This window comes from Natrix helvetica, assembly GCF_964273705.1.
Source record: "Natrix helvetica genome assembly, chromosome: 2".
Lineage (NCBI taxonomy): Eukaryota > Metazoa > Chordata > Lepidosauria > Squamata > Natricidae > Natrix > Natrix helvetica.
This window is the reverse complement of record NC_138552.1, coordinates 175,731,243-175,754,509: the sequence shown is the minus strand read 5'-3', so window position 1 is coordinate 175,754,509 and position 23,267 is coordinate 175,731,243. Positions and strand designations below refer to the sequence as shown.

Sequence of the window (23,267 nt, the reverse complement as noted above, 5' to 3'; positions counted from 1 at the left end):
TCCTCTTTAGACTTCTTTCTATTCAGCCTGTAATATCAATGCCGTCAATATATTAATTTGTGCTTAAATTGATCCTTGAGATTTATATAAACCTTACTTCAATGGCTTGAGGGCCACTAGAGTAAGGTTTATATAAATTGGAGTAAGGCCCAATTTAAGGTATTTAAAACATAGCCTCTTCTCCAGGCACTGTGCCATGAAATTAAATAAATCTGTTTTTAGGGGATTATTGATGTGGATATTCTGGGAGTCAAAGTCCACACATCTTTAGGTTGTCAAGGTTAAGAAACGTTTACTGTTATTTTAGCCCTTCCTTAACTGTGAAGTCTTGGTGACAATGACTTGGATCTTTATTATAATTTTAGACTATTGTGTAATAGATGGAGCTGCCTTTAATGGATAATTTGGCATCTACAATTGGCATAAAAAGCAGCAGCCAGACTTCTGAAAGGGAAAATCCACTACTACTATAATACACTACTTTGGCTGCTTTAGTTATCAAATAGGCTTCTATTTGCAGTAGCTTTAACTAAAAAGCCCTACACAGTTCCGTTTCATTCAAAGCTATCTGCTTCAGATGGATTCTGCCCATCCTATAGCATCACCTATAAAAGGGGTACTTTGAGTTTTTAATGCCTCAAGAGATGAAGGGGATGTAGACTGAAAAGCAGTTTTCTCATAGAGGACTTAACAGTCTGGTACACCTTGCCACCAGGAATGCATTTGACCCTTTGCAAAGCAGGAAAGACTATTTCGTTTTGAAACTTATGATGGTGATGGCGGACTACCTTTAGTTGGGATTTTATCTTATGAGTTGGAGATAGCGCTTTTGAGGTCGTGTCATTTATTGGACTTCTTAGCTTTTTTAAAAAAAATGCTTGTAAACAGTTCAGGAATCTTGGGGAAGGGAGGTGTAATGCTAAATAAATAATAAACGTGCTCTTGCATCCCTACGGCTCTCTTTATTTCAATTGACGGATTGTTCTTTATTTCCGTAACCTTTAACGTTGGAGAGCTCCTATTTATGATGCTGAATAAAATATATTGAAGAGTTGGAGAGGAGGGAGGGAAAGGGATGTCTGGCTGCTACTAAAGATGCCAGAACTCGACTGAGAATTCAGCCTGAGAGGTTTCCCAGCTGCATGAAACTCCGCGGTGGTTTGGAAGGCCCCGGCCCCATTGGAAAGCCAGTCGTCCTTCTCCCCACCCCGCGTATCCCCACTCCAGTTCTCGGGACATAGCTCCCGCGGTGTCTAGCGAGGCCGCGACCTGTAGGAGGAGACTTGCGCGGCCCTTTCTCTCTCCACCTCCGGCTCTCGCCATTGTTCCCGCCCCCTCGCCGACTCTTTCGGGCCTCTCTTCGCTGTGGCAGCCGCGGCGCCGCTCGCCGTCTCCACCCCGGCTTTTTCTGCCGCAGCCGAAGCCTCCTCCTCCTCTTCCTCCTCCATCTCCTCCGTCTCCAGCTCGCCTTGCTCGGCTCGCCGCTGGTTTGTTCCCGAAGGGGAGATCTCAGGCCTCCGACCGCCATGTCCCGCTATACGCGGCCTCCCAACACCTCGCTCTTCGTCAGGAACGTGGCGGACGCCACTAGGTGAGAGGAGATGGTGGAGGGAGGCGGGCCGGAGTTATAAGGGAGCGGTGGGGCCTTTTCGGAAGAGCGGGGCTCGTCGCTCCTCTGTTTTGGGAGCAGCGTCGCCGGGGCAGCCATGTGGGCTCGGCCGGAGCGTGACGAGCAGCCCGGGTTAGGCATGCGGCGGGAAGAAAGCGTCACCATTTTCGAGGAGGTGGTGGTCATTTGTTTTTATTCCCCACCGACGTCTGTGCATTTAATACCTGCACCGAACATTAACCTACTGGGCGAAGCTTTGCTTCTCAAGGCCTCTGGGGCCTATCCCAAGGAGAACGTTGTTCATTTCCTTGTTATTTCCCCCCCCCCCCCCAAATGTTATTTATTGGGTGTTAAAAAAATCATAGAGTGCACAATGGAAAAAGCACGAGGGGGGGAAAAAGCCTCTGAATAGGATTAAGAAGTAAGAGCAGGATTTCTTCTCTTCCCTCCCTTCCAATGTCAAGTCTCCCCCACGACTTGCTTTAAGGGGACGACGAATTGATTCCTATGAGGAAAACTTAACTTGCTTTTGTTATCACCATAGCAGTATGTTTCTCTGGGGAAATCTAGCTGCATGCCCCAACACGTTGGTCCCAAGATTTGGGGAGAACTTCACAGATTTTTTGATATCTTTCCAGTGTGCTTTCAATGAAAATGTAAGCTTAGAATCAGGCCACGGATATAATTCTGTGGATTCAATCTCACCTTCCTTTTCTTTTGATATTATTACCTCCAGGCCTGAGGTTTAATTGAAAGTCATATAACTTAATGATGCAAATGGGAATTAGGCTTCTGTAATTTTTTTAAATACAAGGTAGGTACTGTAAAATTTGAGATGGGCAGATTATAATTTGGAAGTGGATTGTATTTGCTGCAATTCTCTCCTGTGTATGAAGAAGCAAAAACTTTGCATCCAGTTGTTTGTATAAGTTTCAGTTCGTGGTATGTTTTGAAAATAACTTGCCTTATTGTGTTAAATGATATGATTTTTGCTCTCTTCTCAACTTCAATTAGATATAAAATGTTTACTGTGTTTCATCACTATCATATAGATTAATTTTCAATGTTAACTGATTTAAGTATGGTTCCCTGATTAAATTAACATTTAATCATTTCTAATATACATGGTAAAGATGCCCCCAAATTAAGTTTGGCTCCTGGTAATTGCATCCATGCATTTTTTTCAGCAGTATTATAAAAATTATTTGTAACTGCCTTCTGTTCGTGTGTGTGTGTGTGTGTGTGTGTGTGTGTGTATTTGTGTGTGAGAGAGTCATTCCCCATTCTAATCACCAACCCCCATATTTTCAAATTCTTTTTCATCCAAACATAATCAGGGCTGTTTACCTCCTTAGATTTGTCATTTTAAAAATGAATATAGTAAACCCATTGAAACATTTTTTCTTTCACATAAGAGACCTTTATCTAAAAGTTTTTATAATTATCCTGTCTTCCTGGGACCTAAAAAGAGAATAGAACAAATAGATTGTACAACATTTGAATCCAAATTAATCAGTCAATACCCCCCTTAAAAGATGCAAACTTTTTCCTGGGCTTATTGGTAGATAAAGTTAGGACAATAAGTGTTTCAAATTGGGAGATGGCTGTTGTTGTTTTCATTATTATTAAGCATATGATGAGAACATGACAGAAGAGAAGTAAACATACATACAGACACAGTCCATGTAATTCTATTTAAAACTTCAATGCAGTATGGCAGTGGCTTCATAACTGGATGTCCAACTCAGCTATCCAGATTATTCCCTTTGGATTTGCTTCATGCAGGAAATCAGAGAATGCAGGTCTTGGGCAATCTTGCATAATATGTTTAATACTTTGTGAGATGGTGACGGGGCAGCCTATGTTGCTGCTGTTTTTGAAAGCCTCTTGAATTCATATGTCCATGATGGCAAACCTACGGTATGCGTGCCATATGTGGGCAGGGAGAATTGAGTGGGCATGTGTGCACACGCACAATTTTGGCATGCCATAAGAAAAAGGTTCGCCATCACTGTCATATGTTATTTTCCCGAGTGCACACTGCTGCTATGGCTTTTTTCAGGAGCTATCAAGAAATACAGAGAGTGTACTCACTTCTAATTTGAAATTCAAATATCCTTATTCAGATTTAAATACTGCACACATCTGAGTATAAATAAAATAATAATATGTGAATGGAACTAGAATGTGTTTATATAGTTCTTTCCCCTATCGAACTACTACCCTCTTACCTTTCATTAACAGAAAACTGCATCCCTATAAAATCTGCTGTTACCATTGCTAAACCATATCTTGTATTTATAACCTCTGTTTCAACTCCTTATAGTTCCCATACTTATCCCCAAGGTAATGAGTGATTAAACTGCCCATGATGATATCAGAGCAGGAGGAAAACATTCCTTTAGAGTTACAGCCAAGTTTAAGTTTATCTTAACTCATGGATGAGGACACCATCAGATCTGATAAAATAAAGATGCTTCCAGGCCATGTTTGTGTTATAGTTGAGGTACCAGTAGGGAAAAAACCTTTGTTATTTATTTGGGAGTAGGAAACTTCTCTGACAATTTTACCGACTTTGTTTTCATTGTAATGGAGCTATAAATTATAGGTTGCCTACATACAAACAAAATGATGCTGTGGAAACTCCCACTGATGGAAAAAACAAGGAGGTTGTTAATGAATTATTTTCCCTGCTGTTGATCTAGCACAGGGATATCAAGCTCAATTTAATTAAGGACCGCATCAGGGTTCTGTTTGACCTTGGGATGGGCACAATGGGCATGGCTAGCTCGATGCCACTTATGTCAGGGGCGCTTGGGGTGGCCTGAGCGCTCTGCCAACAAAAATGGGCTCCTGAGCTTCATTTTCAGTTGCGCTGGGCTGCCCTCGTGAGATCCATTTTCACTGGCAGAAGCACCACAGCCCGGTCCTTTGCTGTTTGCAGGGTGGCCCCGCGGACCAGATCTAAGCACCTTGTGGGCCAAATCCAGCCTTCGGGCCTTGTGTTTGACACTCCTGATCTAGCAGGTTTCTTTTTGCAGCAAGAAAAGGGTGGAATGAAAAAGAACAAGTACAGTGAATATGATCACTTTCATCACGGTATTATATCCCCTTTCTATCAGAATATTCCATGAGGAGAGATACTCTCACAGTAATTTGGGATACAAGGCATCATATTCTGCATGTAGGGGGGGAGGGTTCTGCAATTTCTCTTTCAAAAAATGGTCAAATTCCTCATTTAATGGGAATTTCAGAATTAAACTATCTCTTTCTTTAAAGTTGAAAGAAGCAATTAATGATTTGTCGTCTTCATCAAAAATTTGGGGAGAATTCAATTTAGCTGACCGCTGTACAGGGGGAAATACTATAACTGTTTTACATCACAATACAATTGTAATGTAAATTGGCCCTTTTGCACCAGCAAAGGTACATAATGAAGAAATGCTCTATTGAAACAAACAGATTAATTTTGAATAAGGCAAATTGATTAGGATCATGGCTGTTAAACATTTAAAATTTGCTTGCTAAGATTCTAATATGGATCTGTACAACAATTCTTTTCACATATACCTCCTGTGTAGCTTGCTAATTATGTTTTTAAATATGTACTTTGATGCTAAGATACGCCATCTTTATTTATTGATTCTTATACTTAACACGCAATGCATCAAAAAAAACAACTGTTTATGCACTAACAGCACTATGCACTCACTACTGTATTTTTTGGACTATAAGACGCACCCCCCCCCCAAAGTGGGTGGAAATATCTGTGCGTCTTATAGAGTGAATGTTGCCGAAGCCCTGCCCACTCTCTTTAGCCTCTGTCTCCCAGCAATTTGTCTCCTTGTAGCAAACAGCAAACAGCTTGGTCAGCTTCAGCACAGTCTGATTTATCATGAGCAGCTGATTGGCGGTGGGATTTGCCTCCTGAATTACGACTGTTCAGCTGTTCCAGGCTGCGGGATCATCGCTGCCACCTATTGCTGCTTCCGTGCGCCCTGTTTTTGGCTCATTCCAGGCAGTGGGGATCTCCGCTGCCTGGAATGGGCCGAAAGCAGAGGGCGCGGAGGCCAATAAGGGAATGTGGAGATGGTGATAGGTGGCGCGGAGATAGGCAGAGGCGATCCCCGCAGTTTGGAACAGCTGATCAGCGATATTCCAGGAGGCAGATCCAACCGCCAATGAGCTACTCATGCTAAATCAGGCTGTGCTGAAGCTGACCAGGCTGTTTGCTGTAAGGAGGCAAATTCCTGGGAGGCAGATTTTATTCCCCGTTTTCTCCCCAAATGTTAGGTGCATTTTATAGTCTGGAGCGTCTTATAGTCCGAAAAATACAGTGTCTTATAGTCCGAAAAATACAGTGTGCGTGTGCGTGTGTGTGTGTGTGTTTATCAGAATGAGACTCGTGTAAATTGGGATCAGTTTGTTTAACTCCAGGCTTGTAGGGATTTCCTTCAGTGTGTAGAAATAGCATTTAAGAAATTTTTTTAATGTAAAGGCTTTGTTCCAACCAGAGTGGAATTTCTTTTAATTTTTGTTAAGAGAAGTGAGACAATCCCATTGTTTATAATAGGATTTTTGTTTATTTGCAATAACTAGCTGATTCATTATCTATGAGAAGTATCAAATAAGTTTTCTTTTAGCTAATGAATAAATGATTATATTGCCCAACCTAGAAATTTGTATACATTAGTTATTTAGTTGTATAATCAGAAATCATAGAAGCAAAAATAAAGAACCCAATTCCAGCAGTTAGCCCATAACTCCATTTATACAACACAGATTTTGTGGATATTGAATTAATCATTTTCTGAGTTCATACCAAATGTTTATTGGACAATCAATTAGGTTAGATCAGCTCTGACCCTCCCACACCAAGACTCAAAAAATAACAACTAAAGATCACACATTGTGCAAAATATTTTTGATTTGTGTTACATCCTGCCCTTTTCTCTAGGATCTCAACATAGCACATAATACATACAACATTCTCTGTATAGTATTCTCTGTTTCAATTTTTGGATGTGGGTTAGATTGAGTTGGATAACTAGTTTCTGAGGTGAGATTCTAAGATGAAGGTGGAAGTTTAACCCGGTTTTCCCTGTGCTAATCTAATACCTTAATATTTGTCCTGTACTGCACCTGTTATGTTTGTAACTAACCTAGTTAAGGTTACATTTATGCATAATGTATTGTAGAAATGCAGTTTTAATTACTAATTAGTAATTAGCATAGGTCCTTCAGTAAATGTGATATTTCTATGATCCCGATTTATTCAGTTCTCTGTAGTGCATGATCATTTTTATGAGTTCTTGTAACCCTTTTCAAACTCATCACTACATCACATTTTTCCTTTGTAAAGAAGTTTTCATTTTCTCTTTCCTGAATCAGTTTAATTATAGACTTCATGTTCAGCTACCACTATATTTGTGAGAGAAAAAGGTGTGCTTTTACTTTCCCACAGTATTCTCACCTTCATAAGTCCTGGTATCTTCCAGGATAAATTATACTCTTTCTTTAGAGTTGAAAAGAGTACAGTTTATAATAGCACTTTCAAGAAGGGAAACAAACTTTGCGATTTTCTTGTTTGTGGCCTTTTTGTCATGCATTTCGCTGCCTAAATTGTTTCACTATTTAAATAAAAAACACATTTTTTCCATTACTAGAAAAATAAATGAGAGGGGTCTTAAAGGTTCATGTCTGTTTTTGCTTAATGTAATAGTCATATATTTGAAAGTACTCAATATTTGCCAGTTTTGACTTCCTCAAGTAGCCAAAGTAGAGGTTAAAGTTTGAATTAATACCACAAGAAATTTTAGGATTATTCAAAATATTTCTTTAATATTTTTAAATATAGAAAACATTTCATGGGTACCAGGTGCCATTATATAGATACACTCATGTTTTTTTGCCTTATTTCTAAAACACTTCAGGCCTGAGGATTTGCGCCGTGAATTTGGTCGATATGGCCCTGTAGTAGACGTATACATTCCGCTTGACTTCTACACAAGACGCCCACGAGGATTTGCTTATATACAATATCCTTTATTTCATTGTATTGTTATTGCGGTGCATTGTTGTTATTGCATCCTAACTTAATGTATTTATTTCTTTGTCTCAGAAAATGTAAAGCAGTCCACAGTGGCTGGCAAGCACCCCAAAGTTTGAATGAACCCGGTTAGATAGAGTCCAAGCAGGCAAGCCAAAAGACACCTTAAAGTTCAAGCTTCAAGGAATAAAGAGGGAGGGTGGAAAAAGATAAAAAGAAAACTGGAAGAGGGAAAGTCCTTTTTCAAGGAAAAAGACAAAGCCACAACACCAAGTTAAGGCTTCGGCTTTCCGACATTTGCACGAGTTCCAAAGTCAAAGCCAAGTCTGATTTGGTTGGTTCTACTGCCCTTGTCAAGTCCATCTAGCAAGCCCAAAAGAGTAACGGTCAAGATCAAGTGACGTGGAGGTAACTGACAAAGTTTCCTTTTGTATCTTATCGCTCAAACTCTTACATTTCAAGTCAAGAATTTGTTTGTTATAACTGTTCTAGTTTTAAATACTGTTTTCTTAAATTAATACAAAATAATTGTATACAAATATTTGTTGGTTTTTCTATTAACCTATTCCCTAACAAAATAGATATAAGTGCAATAGTGCTTGTTTTGATTATCTAGCACAATTTCTATATCATCAAAATTTATTTGTTGTAAAAGAATTAAAAAAACAGCAAAATGAAAAAGTCAGATGATTATGAAAATAAGTGGCAGAATAATATTGAACTATATTTTCAAATTTTGAACTGAGTTATCCATTAGATGCTAATGAAGACTCTTACTGCAAGGTGCATATCATAACTATATTTGCACCTATTCAAAGATGCACTAGAGATATAAGGGCTCAGTTATACAGAGAATTCCTTCATATCAGGACTCTTGGCATTCATATAAAAGAAGAAGCAGATTTGTTACACAAAGATATGCCATTGAAATGAAATGAAGTTAGCCTGTGCAGGAATTTTGTATTTGTTTCAGTGGTCAAAGAATTTTGGATTTATACTGCATTCAGTCTTGTCTTATTTTGTTTGTGACATTGAGATGCTTCATATTTTGAAGTACACCAGATATGCTTGTCTTCCATTGCTGCTTTTAACTAGTTTCAGATGTTGACTTATTGTATTTGTTTACTTTTGGCCAATGTTATGTAAATCCACCCAGTACTAGTCATTCAGCAAGCCATGATTACAACAATTATGTCTATGATGTGTGAATATAGACAAAGTGTGAAGGGAGATTTACATTTCCAAACACAGTTGATCAGGATTTTGAAGTCCCACACAAAATACCCACCAACCTTTTAACAGATAATACTTGCAAATAAAATCTATGTACTATTGCATGCCTGTGCAAAATTGGAATGATTATATGATAAGGTAATGATATCTTCTGCCTATTCTGGGACCCTGGTAGATGCTTGAACTTGATTAAACGCAAAGCCAGTAGTGTTTTGAAACATTTAGTGAACACCTGAAAGTGAATTGTGGTCATTGGTCCTTTTTCCTGAATGGGGATGTGATCTTCCTTTCACACTTTACATATTTCTTAGCATATACCTTGATGAAATGTTGTTAGAATTAAGAGACCACATAGAATTTGCAAGAGTTAAGTTTTATGTAGAATATAAAAATAAGTTAATTTATTTTAAAAACATTTGAGTGTGTGGTCTATGCTATATGATGCATTTTTTTGCTTTGTGCATGTTTAAAGTGTCCTTAACAGACAGTCATGTTTGAAGATGTCCGTGATGCAGAAGATGCTCTTTATAACCTCAATAGAAAGTGGGTATGTGGCCGGCAAATTGAAATACAGTTTGCACAAGGGGATCGCAAAAGTAAGTGAAAATAAACACATCACTTACTTATTCTGCAAATATTTATTTAAGAAAGTAGATTTTCATATTGCTTAGAATTACACAAGCCCAAAAATCATGACACTCACGATGTAGAGGGACAGTTTATTAAAATGTAAAAGTAATAGCATGCTAACAATGTAAGATAATTCTGTTGCTTTGCATTCATTCAGTTTTTGTTTTAATTTCCAGCCCCAGGTCAGATGAAGTCAAAAGAACGTCGCCAGTGTTCTCCAATGGATTACAGAAGATCAAGAAGCCGTAGCCGAAGGAGGACACGTAGCCGAAGTTCATCATGGGGCTGGAGTAGAAGACACTCTGACAGCTTTAAAGAGTAAGTTAGTTTAAATATCAATCAGTGTAAAAACAAATGCTACTTCATAAATTGCATAAACTCCTTCAAGCGAATATAATAGCAAAGATGGTAACCAATGAGGGAAAGGAAATGCTGTTCAAAGTTAATTTTGAAGTAGAATGGCATAGGAAAACAATAAACAAATGAATAATGACATCTGTTATATGTATAGGTTCAGTAAATCTGTCTCCTTAAAAAATAATTTGAACACTAGGACTAGAAATTAAGAGCTGATCCATAATGTAGAGTTATCTACAACTGCTTATATTTTATAACTTGGAAGCACTAGTTTATCTTTGCTTTGCATGCTGTCTCTTAGTGGTTGTATTCTTGTTGCTGTTGCAAGGTACAAAATGTACACACAAGATGTACAAATTACAATTCGGAAAGTGTTTGGTTTCAGCAGAAGGCTAAACTAGGGATATTGTCTAAGGAAGATCCATCCACGTTCACTTTCTGGGATTGTTTTAAATCCTTTTTTAAATGTCCTCAGTAGTTTCCTTAGTTTCAAAAAACAGCTGGGGGCTTTGGGTATAAAGTCTGCCTAGAACTCACAATAAAGGAAACTTGGACAAATAAACTACAGTAATTCTTTGGCTCAAGCACAGATCTAATACTGTGGATGATTTGCATGTCAGGACATAGACGGCATTCTCATAGTCAATCTAAGTCTCGCTCAAAATCTCTTCCAAGGCATTCCAGCTCACCAAGACGATCAATCACACCTCAAAGAAATTCTACCTCTCGAGGAAGATCACGGTCAAAATCAATGCAGAGATGTTCAAAATATGCTGAGAAATCACCATCCAGCTCCCACCGAAGACGTTCTACTTCAAGGACAAAGTCACGCTCACATCCAAAGCGCTCAGGTTCAGTTACCAGATCACTGTCTAAATCTCCACGGAAACATGCCAACTCCAGTTCTCGCTCTAGAAGTTTCTATCAGAGAAATAGTAACCAGTCAGTATCTGAAGAAGATTAATGTGTTTTTCTAAGAGTTTTTTATGAGCACAAATTAAGAACAAAATCTGTCTAAATGTACCTGAAATGTAAGATAATTGATTAATGATAGGTCTTGCTATGTTCTCTTGGTCCATAATTTAATAAGCAGAACTCCTTAAAATTTGCTAGCATTACATAAACATTTATTTAGCCGAAATTAGTTTCTTTTAACTTAAAGAGTCCAATACAATTTGAACCTAGGCTGACTATTGGTATAAGCTAGCATTATGCTCTGCTCTTAGATAAAGTTTTCATTTTGGGACAGAATTATCTTTGGACCTTTCTTCCAAACCTTTGGAACAGCAAGAAATTTATGCTACTGTAATTTTGTACTGGCTTAAGGGTGCACACAGGTCTGTCTGGTGCTTTGTAATGGAGTTGGAAGGGAAAGTCTTTCTCTACCCATTTCTACTTACTTTAGTAGGTATTGAAGTACAGTTGTGTCAGTCTGCGAGAAATATGGAGAGCTGATGGATCAGATTTTCCATTCCACCTATGCAACTCATCCCCCTCCCCCTGAAATTTCCAAGCAAGATTTAAGAGGAGATGAGCATGCAGAAGTGAGTAAAAATCAAAGTAAAATTACATGTAATTCAGTGCTTGAATGACAGGTCTGTCCTTGGGATAATTTGGTTTTTTACATTGTTTATATTACTAATTTTGCTGCTGTTGCCCTTATTTTAATTGGCACTATTTGGTACCTTTTTGGTGATATCAAGATTTTATTTGAGGACAACCATTCATGTATATTATTATGACAAGTATGTTTTAAGAAACAAAAATTGATAGGAAGGCACTGCAACTCAAGTTGTAAAGCTTCTTTAAATTAAAGCTTGTCTATGTTTCTCTAAAGCATGTTAACAGTGTAAATGGGGATACTTGTATAACATATGGAGATACATATATGATACAAGGTAGTAGAAGTCTAGCATTTGTCTCTTAATTTCATATTTAAAACTGATTAGATCTGGCAATTTTACTTTAGACTTTTATTTGAAAAGAAAGCAATACTCTGGAGTTTTCTGGAACTAAAATTATGAATTTACATGAATGCGTTGTAACATTGCATTACATTAAATCTCACTTCTATTATCAAATGGAGGTGAATTTCAGGAAATCATCATTTTCCCTTAAATGATAACATATGGTTGAACATTGGCTTTCTAGATTGACTGTGGTATGTGAAAGGGTGTACAAGGACACCAGTGCAAATGAAGTGTTAGACCTTTGATCAATAATAATTTGCCTGCAAATAGAAAAAAAGCTTGGAAGTGAGATGCCAGGTCTAGATTTTTTATTCCTGGATGGGCTGTCTCTACTGCAAAGAGTTTAAAACAAAACATAAATTTCATAATGTAATTTACATTTGCAGACTGAACTGGTACAGTTCATTTTCTCATTACATACTGCTATTTAGTAGAAACAGCTTTTGCTCTTGTGCAGCAATCTTTTGCTCTGCAACATGAATAATGATCACATGATTAATTTGATTGAAATTAGTGCTTATGGAAAACAGATTAGTTAAACAGGTTTTTTAAAAGGAAATAATTAGAAATATAAGATACTTTGAGGTTATTGTAATATAAGTTGTTAAGCACATGATTTCCATGTGTGGTTAAATGTTTTTGTGAAACTCTTAACGTTTGTTGTGTAAAATTTATCACATCTATAATTTCAGAATATCATTGTAGTAGGTGATCAGTATAGATGACACCAAGAAGCATTTTAAATTCTAAGCCTGTAATATGATTTAACAGTTAAGCGACTCAATATAAAGTCATTATTAGCGTGTTTAACTCAAGTAACAGAGGGTATTCTAATTTTTTTTGTATTTTACAATATATGACACTTTGCATTGTGTAGTAATGTTTGGAAACTTACTCTTTGTTTTTTAAATGTATGGTAACTGTGATGTCTGTTACATGGTACAAGCACTGCATTGTATTAAAATAATTGTAGTGGCAGTAAAACTACATTTCATGAGCAAGTGTTGAGAGTATCATTGTTATTTCATAACTTAAGATATTTCAATAAAATACATGCAGTTTTCATCTTTGCTTCTTTAAAAATGGGTTTGCTTTCAGAACCTTGTAAATTGCTTGGACTGACTTTTCTTTTGTATTGCAGGAACCATAACCAACACAGTTCTTATGGTCTCAGGTTGCTTGAAAAGACTGGTGCCATATAGGGGAAATTCTGCAATATTCTTCCTGTTGTGAGTGTTAGCTTTTGAAGATTAATGCTGTCATGAAGAGCAATTACACTAGAGACATTCCCCCAAGCTTTTTTGCATTGTCAGGAATGTTACAACCATTTCCTTTCTACATCTGCCTCTCTCCAAGATGATGCATGGATGGAATGGAAATAACTGTTATTTTATTTCAGAACTCAGCAGTCTGATACAGCAGACATGCATTTAGAATTAACTGAGTTCACAATCCTTATAAGTGAACATAACCTCCGATTATCCCAGAGTTGTTTTATTTCAGCAGCATAATTCGGATTGGAAGTTCTTTTGATGCTGCTTGTTAAACAGGTGTAATCTTAAAAGTATGATCTACTAATTGTCAAACCAGAAGTCTGATAGCTTACTTGCTACATCTATTATTGGTCAACTTTGGTCACTGAGATAGCACAAACTTGTATGTTATAATAACAGTAATGTTATTGAGGTTTATGATCATTTATCACTAAATCAGAATGACATGCTGCTAAATCCAATTAAACCACTGTATGATTTGGTATGTACATATATACTACCCTCTCAGCTTTGTAAGATAGGAAGCATTCCCAGATAAACTAATTCTACTTTATTACATAATCTTCCAAGCTTGAAAGTACATTTTTCTTGGTTGCTTTTATCAGCCCCAGAAATTAGGGAGAGGATACCTTCTGAGAGGTTTGCAACACCCACGATCCTGTGGGTTAAGCTCCTTCTTATCTGACGGCTTATCTGGGTATGGCTCTTCCCCATTTCCCAAGGTCATTCCCACTGATTAGACATTTAGAAAATTTTCAGAATTGTTTGTATTTCTGTTCATATAGTTTAAAATGAAATAGCATCAGCAAGAAATATGGCAGTTCAGCACAATCTCCCAAGTTCATGGAAAGATGATTCTCTTTGAGTTAAACAGATACTTCTCACTTTCGGTCTCAGTTTGTAGCTATGTGCTTTTTTATGGGAAAGGGCAGGTCTTTGGAGAAGCCTCAAATTTCCTTAAGCCCTCTTAAAAAAGAAGAAGCAAAAAGAAGTCCTCCCATATTTCTCCCTGCCCACTGTCTCTGGGACTCTAAATGGGGTGCTGGGAATAAGGTGATACCTCTGGATTACTCATCAACCAGCAAGACTATGGTTTATTTGTTAATTATGAATATGTAAGTGTTCTGTAAACACAGTCTGTATGTGTATGAGGCAGCCAGTGCATACAGCTCCTGCATTCACCTGTATTTACTTTTAAACGTGACAATACTTCTTTCTTTCCCTCATCATTGAAACAAATTACAAAATAGGATTGCCAGATAAGAAATGGTATTTTACATCCCTGAGGACAGAGAAACAGCAGAAAGGCTGCATTATGCACTGTTTTTTAAAAAGCATTTCATTAGACAATGTTACAAAACTTTAATTTTTGCAATTACCTTACTATATGTGTATACTAATTATTATAGGCAGGGCTGGGCAAAATTTTGACAATTTTTTTAAAAAAAGGAAGTCTATGATCCTACGCAGAAATCCATGAATTTAAGCAGGCATTATCTTGATTCACACCAGCTCTTCAATTGAGAAAATCCTCAAAGCAAAGTTATGCGAGGCTAAGCTATAAAACAGCGTAAGCAATTTGCAGCCTGTGGTTAATTTGCAACCCTCAATCCTTTTCCTTTTTGAAAATCCTGGAGCACTTCTCATTACATACAAGATTATCTGTGACAGAATTGCCAAAAATAGCAGCATGGTTTTCCACTGTCATGAGATAAGCCTACAAAAATGGCCACGTATGTCTTGAAATAAGCTTGACACAGTCAAAAACGCAAAGAAACTTGCAAAGTTTCTCCTGAAAGGCAAGGCAATAATAAGGCAAGATAATAGGACAGCTGTAGCCAGGATTTTGTCCACCTCTTTTCCCATAGGTATCAGACTTCATTCCTAGACAGTATCCCTAATATGTGTAGATCTTTCTTCTAGGATCATGGATAACAACATTATCCTTCAAATCAGGCATGACTCAAATCATGCAGTCCATGCAATCTTCTAGGCAAATTTTCAGAAGTCAGTTGCCATTGCTTTCTTCTTAAGGATAAGGGAGACTGACTGGCTCACAGTTACCCAATTGATATTTTTGTTTTTGTTTTTTCTATAAGTTTTTTATTTTTACTATATGAAGAAAGAGCAACAGTTTTAATGACTATATAAACTGTGTTGTCTAGTTACAGTTAATTTGAGCAATCATCATGTTCATTACCATAGTAGTGATCATATAACTGTTTTCTCATAATATTAATAATAATTGGTACTAATTCATATTAATAATAAACATATTGTTATAAGCCAAAATTAGACCTTCTCTTATAATTTTAAACGTTCTAACTTCTTTTTCTGTTAGTTAACCATTGATTAAACGAATCCCATATTTCAAAATATTCTGTGTCCTCTTTAATTTCAAGTGTTAGTCTATCCATTTCTGCACATTCTAGTATTTTTTAAATTATCTTCTCTTCTGTAGGGATCACCACACTTTTCCAATGTTGTGCAAATACAATTCTAGCCTGTTAACACATGTAGTATTAGAGTTTTAGATACGTAGTCCCTTTATTATATTTTTCTGGTATGATACCCAACAGAAATATTTCTGCTATTATATTTGGTCCAATTCTGTTGATTCTTTATAAAAAACACATTTTAGCATCTTTTTCATATCTTGATTTTATTTGTATCTTCTAAATCTATCCCTTGATTATTCAGTTCAGGTTTTCTTTTCAATTCTCCTTTCTCATTCAGAATATCTTATGATTTTTTCCGTTTCAACCACATTTGGATATATCAGTGCGTCCATTGTGGAGAGCCAGACTGGCTTTTCCTTAATTTTTGCCCATCCTAAAAACAGAGCATTTCTAATGTAGTGTCCTTGGAAATATGGTATTTGTGTATTTTATTTTTCCTATACATAGAAAGGCGTGCCATCCCACTTGCAAATTGTGTCTCTCCAAAGTTAATAATCATCTATGTTTCAAAGCTATCCATTCTTTTAGCCACATAAGTGCAGATGCCTGGTAATATAGCTCCCAATCTAGCAACCCAAAGCTGCCTCTATTATTATTAGAGTCCTGTAACAGTTTCAGACTTATTCTTGCTTTTTTACCTTGCCAGATAATTTTTGATATTAATCTGTTTAATTCATCGAAGTATTTCTTTGCCAGCTTTATTGGAATTGTTTGGAACAGGTGTAGTAATCTTGGAAAGTATTCATTTTAATGGTGACTATTCTTCCTATCAGTGATAGCTGCAGATTTTTCCACTTTTCCAAGTCAAGGTTAACTTGCTGTATCAATTCAGCATAATTATCTTCTTTTACACTTGCACATCTTGTTGCTAAATGAATTCCCAGATATTTTACTTTCTTCACTATCTGAATATGTCTTTTCCATTAAATCTTTTTTCTGTTTATCTGTGTGGTTTTTACTTTTAATCCTGCAACTTCCCCAGTCATTTATTTTCTTAATCAATTTGGGTCCAGTTCTTGCGGTTCCTCTATGATAAATACCAGGTCATCTGCAAATGCCTGTAGTTTATATTTTTCTTTTTTTTAATCTTCATCCCTTTTTTTCTGTGTCTCGTCGAATATTTCTAATTAGCACTTCCAATGTTAAAATAAATAGTAAAGGGGACAATGGACATCCCTGTCTTGTGTCTTTTTTGATGTTAACATTCTCATTTACAATCACTTTTGCAGTCTGTTTAGTATATATTGCCTTCATCATATTAGTAATTTTTCACCAAATTCCATGTATTTTAATTGCAATATCATAAATTGCCAATTTACATTATCAAATACTTTCTGCGCACCTAAAAAGATCAAACCGTTTGTTTTTCAGGATGTACTTCATAATATTCCAATGTGTTCAAAATTATTCTTCTTTAATTTGTCTCTTAGGCAAAAATCCATTTTGATTTGGGTGTATAAATTTGTTCAAAAATCTCCTTTCAGCTATTATTGAGTTCCATCAATTTAGTTCCATTAGCTTGCAGTGCCTCTATTAGTTTATGGGGGCAGTACAATTATCTCTTAATTGTGGAAGTATTTTGACCCTTTAGTGCGTTGTAATGAACTGCTTTAAGAACTATGTGTCCTTACATTGTTGGCCTGTGTGAAAACATGCAGCATTGAAATACTATCCCATCTGTCATTTTTAAAGCCTTTTGAAGTTTCTACAGAATGTTGCTTGTTGCTAAGGAAAGCATGGCCGGAACTGGATTTATCCAAACCATTGTTTTCTTCCCCCTGAAAATATATGGAATGTGAAGGATGATTTCTACCCAAATGGGCTAAATTGTAGTTCTATTAAACAAGGATCTTTGTTACATATTTAGCAAAATATAATTTTCATTGAGCGTAAATATAGCCACTAGATGCGTACAATGCTATTCGATCCAGAGGGTAAGGTGTTTGTGTGGAGATATCAAGTAGCACCTGTTGGCGGTTCCTGAAATGAAATGCATTTATTTCTGGGATTTTACAGCAGCCTGAGGCAGTCTTGGAAAAATAAAGGTTCTAAGGAATTTTGCCAGCTGCCACACAACTGTGTACCACAAAGCATCTTTCCTCCTCAAAGCATGGAAGAATTCTAATAACTACAATGTTTATCTTGTATACTTTTGCAAAAAACTTTCTTATTAAAAGCACTGTTAACTGTACTTCAGGGCTGGAGTTAATGTGCTTTGTGTTTATTGTAGACAAAGTATTGTAACCATACTTTGTAATATGACTTGGAAATAATTTGTCTTTTTGTATACTGTACAATTATAGCATGCAACTCATTGTTACAGAAACAGAACCTCATGCTCATGTTTTGTCACATTCCCTTTCATCTGTTCTGGAAGTTTTACTTCTGGAAAATATAAACTGCTCCCAGAATGACACATTCCAGGTAAACATGTTGTTTCTGAACCAGTTTGATAAGGAACAAGTAACTATATACAGGCTGCAACTAATGTTGGAAATACTGCTGAAAAAAATACTTAATGAAGATCCACTTGCATTTTCAACAGCATACAGAAGTTATCTTCTTCCTTTAGGTATGTGATCTTGTTGAAAAGGATATGGTGGTTGTTTATGTTTCTTACGTTAAAGAACTAGCTTTTACTTCAAGAGTCTCCTATTAATTATACAGGAAAGTACTGTACGTCCTTCCATATCCAAATTCAGCAAAATTAAATTTGCCGGAATAAATGGGAGTATCCTGACCTGCATATCTGTTATATATGCTTTGTTATGGGCCTTGGCAATTATACCGTATGTATGTATGTATGTGTGTGTGTGTGTATACACACACACATTCACATTGCAATATGCAGTTGCATTCAGTTGTGATTTTAATGACCAATTTTCTAGGTCATTATGACGATCACTGTTAAGGTTGTGGAATACTGCATCAGTGTCCTATATGCAATCTTAATATAATGCAGTGAACTAATCATAAAAAGAAATTAATTACTGTATTGTACAATACATTAGGTTTCTAATGAATGTAGCATTTAGAAAATGTAACCTGTATCACACAAAAATGCTTAGCATTTGAAATTGCTTTCCAAGATTCAGCTAGACAGAAAACACATTAAAAATAACCACCAAGTAAGGGGGAGGCCAAATTATTTTATTTAATTTTTTTTAAACTAGCCAATCATTTCTGGTAGATAGCACTGTTACCTAAGTTAGATAATAAGTGCTAGATTTCAGGTGTCAATTAAATCCCGAAGTTTGTATGGAAGCTTATATGGTATAATCAAATTTAACTCCATATATTGTTTTCAAATAAATTCACATCTTTCTGAGAGCTTATTTTTCAATAAAACATTGTGTGCCAGGCACTGTAAAATTTTTCAGTAGTGCAACAGTAATGTTTTCACATTTCCATTTGAAAATTAATAAGATTTTTTTCCTTTGAAAAATCTCAATATCTTGTGCAAGTGTTGACAGATCTTTCCATGTGTCAAACACACTGTAAAAAGATGTCCATTATTATGTACAAAAGCCATCTACTGCATGGGCAATGTAAAATACATCCTTTCATAACAAAACTAAAATGTACCTCAAAATATGAATATACACATTACATGATATACATTATTTACATATCCATAAAAAATTAGAGTACAGGTTTCTTTTTTAAGACTAGTCAGTCCTTTGAACATCAAAATGCAACAAGGCTGGATTCAGATTGCTGGCATATTCTTTGTCAGTATCCAGAAGCTATGCTTGAACTTTTAAGAGTGTCTTTAAATGGACTGCCATCTTCCTGTTTTTGTCAGAAAATTCAGCAGTGCTCCCAACCCAGTGACTGGGAGGCTTTGGAAGGACACTGGGAGAAGGAGGATCACTAAATTTTGCCCCAGCATAATTTTCTTTTTGGTTAGCTTCTGTCACAAAAATAGATTTCTTTGCTTTAAAATTTTCTGTATTTTTCAAAGGCTTTTTCTCCTGCCTTTTAATGAGTTCAGATGATAACGATTCTTGCCAAAATGTATTTTCACACTTTTTTGTGGATGGGAATTTATTTAGTGGTATGTTACATTTACTCCTCTGTCTGTTACTCTTTGATTGGTCAGATAGATGCATATTGTGAACAGGCTGATTGTAAGGCAACAGAATCTTCTCAGATTTTCCCATCCTGTTTTTGAACAACTGCAAAGATAGAAGATAATCTCATAAATATCTCCGACAATAATTTCTAATGTCTTAATATTAAATACACATCAGTTAATCCTTTATTCTATTATGTTAGCTTATAGTTCCATATAAAAATAAAAGTTAGGCTCACCTAGCTATAAATTGCCTGTTTGCACTTCACAATTGTTGTCAAATTGTTTTATCCTTTTCCTTCATTTCCTGGCTTGCCTTCAGTTTGTAAACTAGATGTCATGACCTGTCTCACTTTAGAGACAATAGTTTTGAGATAGCACTTTTCTAAAAATCATAATTAAAAATGGAAACGGAAATAAGCAGAATTCTAGCGATCTTAACACTAATCCTATACAGGTTGCTTCAATCCAACGAATTTAAATAGTTTGCTTTTAAGCCCAAAAATTAGAGGTTACTGTCTAAATGGCTGAGGAATACACATGATGTATGAGAATCTTTATAGCCAATCAGACCACTGTTGTATCTTGTATATTCAATTAAGTTACTTTAAAACTGTAGATTAACAGAATAATGTAATTTTCCTCTAGTCAAAGGTTCCCACTGAAATGACCGATTACAGTTCTGAGGATCTGACTAGGGATCTGAGGATTTCATATCTATAATACTGTTTCCTACCAAAATGTGTAATTCATAGAACACATTTTAAAAGAAATAATGTCCCTAAGTAAGAAACAGTGCCAGTTAAAACTAAGGTGCAAGTAGTCCTCAACTTACAACAGTTCATTTAGTGACAATTCAGTTACAACAGCACTGAAGGGACACAACCATTTTTCATTAGACTACTGCAGCACCCCCATGGTCACATGATCAAAATTCAGTATCTTGGCAATTGACTCATATTTATAAAGGTTGTGGTGTCACAGTTATGTGATCCTCTTTGGCGACCTTCTGACAACACAGTCACTGAGAAAGCCATATTCACATAATGGTGTTACTAATTTAACAGCTGCAATAGTTCACTGAAGAACCACTGAAAGAAAAGTCATAAAACTGGGTAAAACTCACTTAAAAATGTCTCACTTAGCAACATACATTTTGGGCTCAAGTGTCATAAGTTGAGGACCACCTCTGAACCATCCTACATTGCAAACCCCGCAAAGATTTCGGGAGAGGAAAAACTACGAAAATGAAGCGATCACTCAGCAGGAAAGAGTGTTTTCCATAGGGTGTCCCTAGGGTCTGGAAGATGGGTGGGTGGGAAAGGGTCGAGCTTAAAAACATTTGAAGACAAGTTGCTTGCCAGGATGAAGCATAAGCCACAAGGACCCTTCTCTAACTACGTCTTCCAAGTCAGAGTCACTTCACCGGAAGGTTTGCTGGTTTATTCCTATCGGAAGCATCACAATTAAAGTAAGGCATACTCGTACGACATCAGATTTAAAATATATAATACAAGATTTAAGAGACGCTCAAATCGAACAGATCAAATTGGCAGGTAACAGTAAGCCCCCCCCTCCCCGGTTATCCTTTTCGGTAAACAAGTAGAGGGAGCGGCCATCCGCTCCCCGCCCCCGCAGCGGGCACTGCGAAGCGAAACCGAATGAGCCTTTTCTCCGCCACAGAGGCGGCCCGCCCTCGCCCGCCGCTTCTTCTCAGCCCAGGGGCCGAATCTGAGTCTGTTGCTGGGCGCAAGCTCGAAGCCGATTGGCGCGCGGCTTTCTGCCTATCCGCGCCCGTGGAATCTCCCTGCGGCGACTGCCTTCACGCGCAGGCCGTGTAACGGAGACTCGGCCCCGCCCGCCCAGCCCGGAGCGGACTCCTCCCTCCCTCTTAGAGAAAGAAGCTGCTTTTCAGTCCTGTGGTTCGCCTCACCTCTTTCCTGAAGGGCTTGTTTGTAACGACCGGGGTGGTTCTCGGCGAAGGCGCCGGAGCTTCCTCGCTAGAACGTCCCGTTTCTAATCCAGAGTCTGACGAAGGGTTGCGCGTCCCTTGCGCGGCGTTCCTTCGTCCCAAGCCGGCGCGGTGTTGTTGGAGTTGCTGGTAGCAGCGGCACTGTAAGAAGCCGCAGGGAGCAGAGCGGATCTTCCCTCTTCGTCGCCGGACTCTTTTCAGCGACGGTCTTGCGGTACCGTTTGGTCCTAGTCCCGGACAGCAGCCAGGTTGGGGGCTTTCGCTGCTGTAGTCTGCCCGCAGGAGTCGTTGAAAAAGGGACATAGGAAACGGACGGTCTTCGGTACCGGTTGACACCCGGGCTAGAAAGGGTGAAGGCGCTGTGGTAGTCACCATAGTTAAAGCTTAGAATATATGCGCAGCAGCGCAGGAGCAGGGAGGAACGGGGAGGGCAAAAAAAATCGGGGGTGGAGGGATGGGACTGCTGAGCCTCGGTCGGAGCCGAGGCTGCGCTGGTCGAAGCGAGCAGATCCTCTCTCAGGAGAACATGGCGGGGAGTGAAGCGAGGAACCCCAACGCCCTACTGTTGTTACTCCAAGAAAGAACGCCCTCTTCCGGTTGGCCGCCAATCAGAACAGAGCCTCTGCCTCCCGTCCCTATTGCCCAATCATCAGAGAATTTACTCCTTTACGGCATCCGCGCCACCAATCCAGGCAGGCGTAAAGCTTGCAGAGAGGTAGGGCGCTGGGGGCTCCCCCTTCTAAGAGTCCTTTAATGTTTTCTGTGGGTCGTGGTGGGCGGGGAGTGTCCTTTGTCTAGCGACAGGCCCTCCCTCTCAATTCGGTAGAGTTCTGAGTAAACAAGCCTAGGATTGGGCCTATTGGGTGGCGTCGTCCAATGAGGACGACCGAACGGCGCTTAGCCCGCTTCTCTTATTTGTGTGACAGTAAATCGGGAAGGAGGAGGGGGAGGAGAGTGAGAAGTGGTCGCCTGCAGAGCGGGAGGTCCGAACGAACTCCGGCGGCCGGCTATGGCAGAGGAGGAGGCGGCGGCTGCAGTAATGTTGGTGGCGCGAGGCCCGGAGGCTGCGGGGCTGCTAGAGGAACGCGATGGCGCCGTGCATCAGGAGGAGAGTCCTCCCCGCTTCGTGGCCACCGGCTTAGATAATCAGCAGGTCTGGCTGAGCTCTTGGAGGAGTCCCGCCTACCAAATCCCAACTATCGATCCCAAGGCGCTGCAGGACTTGGCAAGTCTGGCCGTCCGGGTGGCGACGCAAGTAGAGGAACTGCTGCGAAACGTGCAAGGCGCCCTGCAGGCTCTGACGACTCTCAGCGTGGGCTGCATCCAGACCTACCGAGATGGAGTGGAGAACCTGGGAGACGCCGTAGACACAAGCATCCGCTCCATGTACACGCTCATGGCCCGCTGTGAGGAGCTGGATCTGGAGCTGCAGCCGGTACCGGCCCTGGCCAGATCCATCCGGGACATGAAGATTGCGCTGGACAGACTGGAAGGCCTCTGCAAATAAATCTACTGGGCTGCTTTTCCTGCTGGCCTCTCGGACCTTGAGACTTGTCTTCAGCCAAGAATGCCTGTCTCTTAATAGATATTTCTTCAGAACCAGCTGCTCGGTAAATCTCAGGATCCTTGCAAAACTAAC

At 38.5% G+C, this 23,267-nt stretch overlaps 2 protein-coding genes across 4 annotated transcripts; one reads left to right on the top strand and one right to left on the bottom strand.

Annotated features, from left to right (window-relative positions):
* Positions 1-1,303: 1,303 nt before the first annotated feature.
* On the top strand, positions 1,304-19,244 carry SRSF12 (serine and arginine rich splicing factor 12). 3 transcript variants are annotated; one of them, XR_014174387.1, is made up of 8 exons: positions 1,304-1,591; positions 7,543-7,647; positions 9,384-9,487; positions 9,698-9,839; positions 10,554-10,820; positions 11,287-11,422; positions 12,990-15,921; positions 16,119-19,244. XR_014174387.1 is itself a non-coding variant. In XM_081941484.1 (5 exons), the coding sequence occupies exons 1-5, from the start codon at positions 1,527-1,529 to the stop codon at positions 10,840-10,842; spliced, it is 705 nt and encodes a 234-aa protein (XP_081797610.1). In that variant the 5' UTR covers positions 1,306-1,526; the 3' UTR covers positions 10,843-12,931. The 3 variants fall into 3 exon arrangements, 1 of the variants encoding a protein (XP_081797610.1); XR_014174388.1 differs by having other exon boundaries at positions 1,306-1,591; positions 10,554-11,422; XM_081941484.1 differs by lacking the exons at positions 12,990-15,921; positions 16,119-19,244 and having other exon boundaries at positions 1,306-1,591; positions 10,554-12,931.
* PNRC1 (proline rich nuclear receptor coactivator 1) lies at positions 18,711-22,318 on the bottom strand. The gene is made up of 2 exons (XM_081941483.1): positions 21,590-22,318; positions 18,711-19,759 (listed from the first exon to the last, which is right to left on the bottom strand). Exons 1-2 carry the CDS (start codon positions 22,001-22,003, stop codon positions 19,328-19,330), a joined length of 846 nt encoding a protein of 281 aa, XP_081797609.1. The 5' UTR covers positions 22,004-22,318; the 3' UTR covers positions 18,711-19,327.
* Positions 22,319-23,267: the final 949 nt, after the last annotated feature.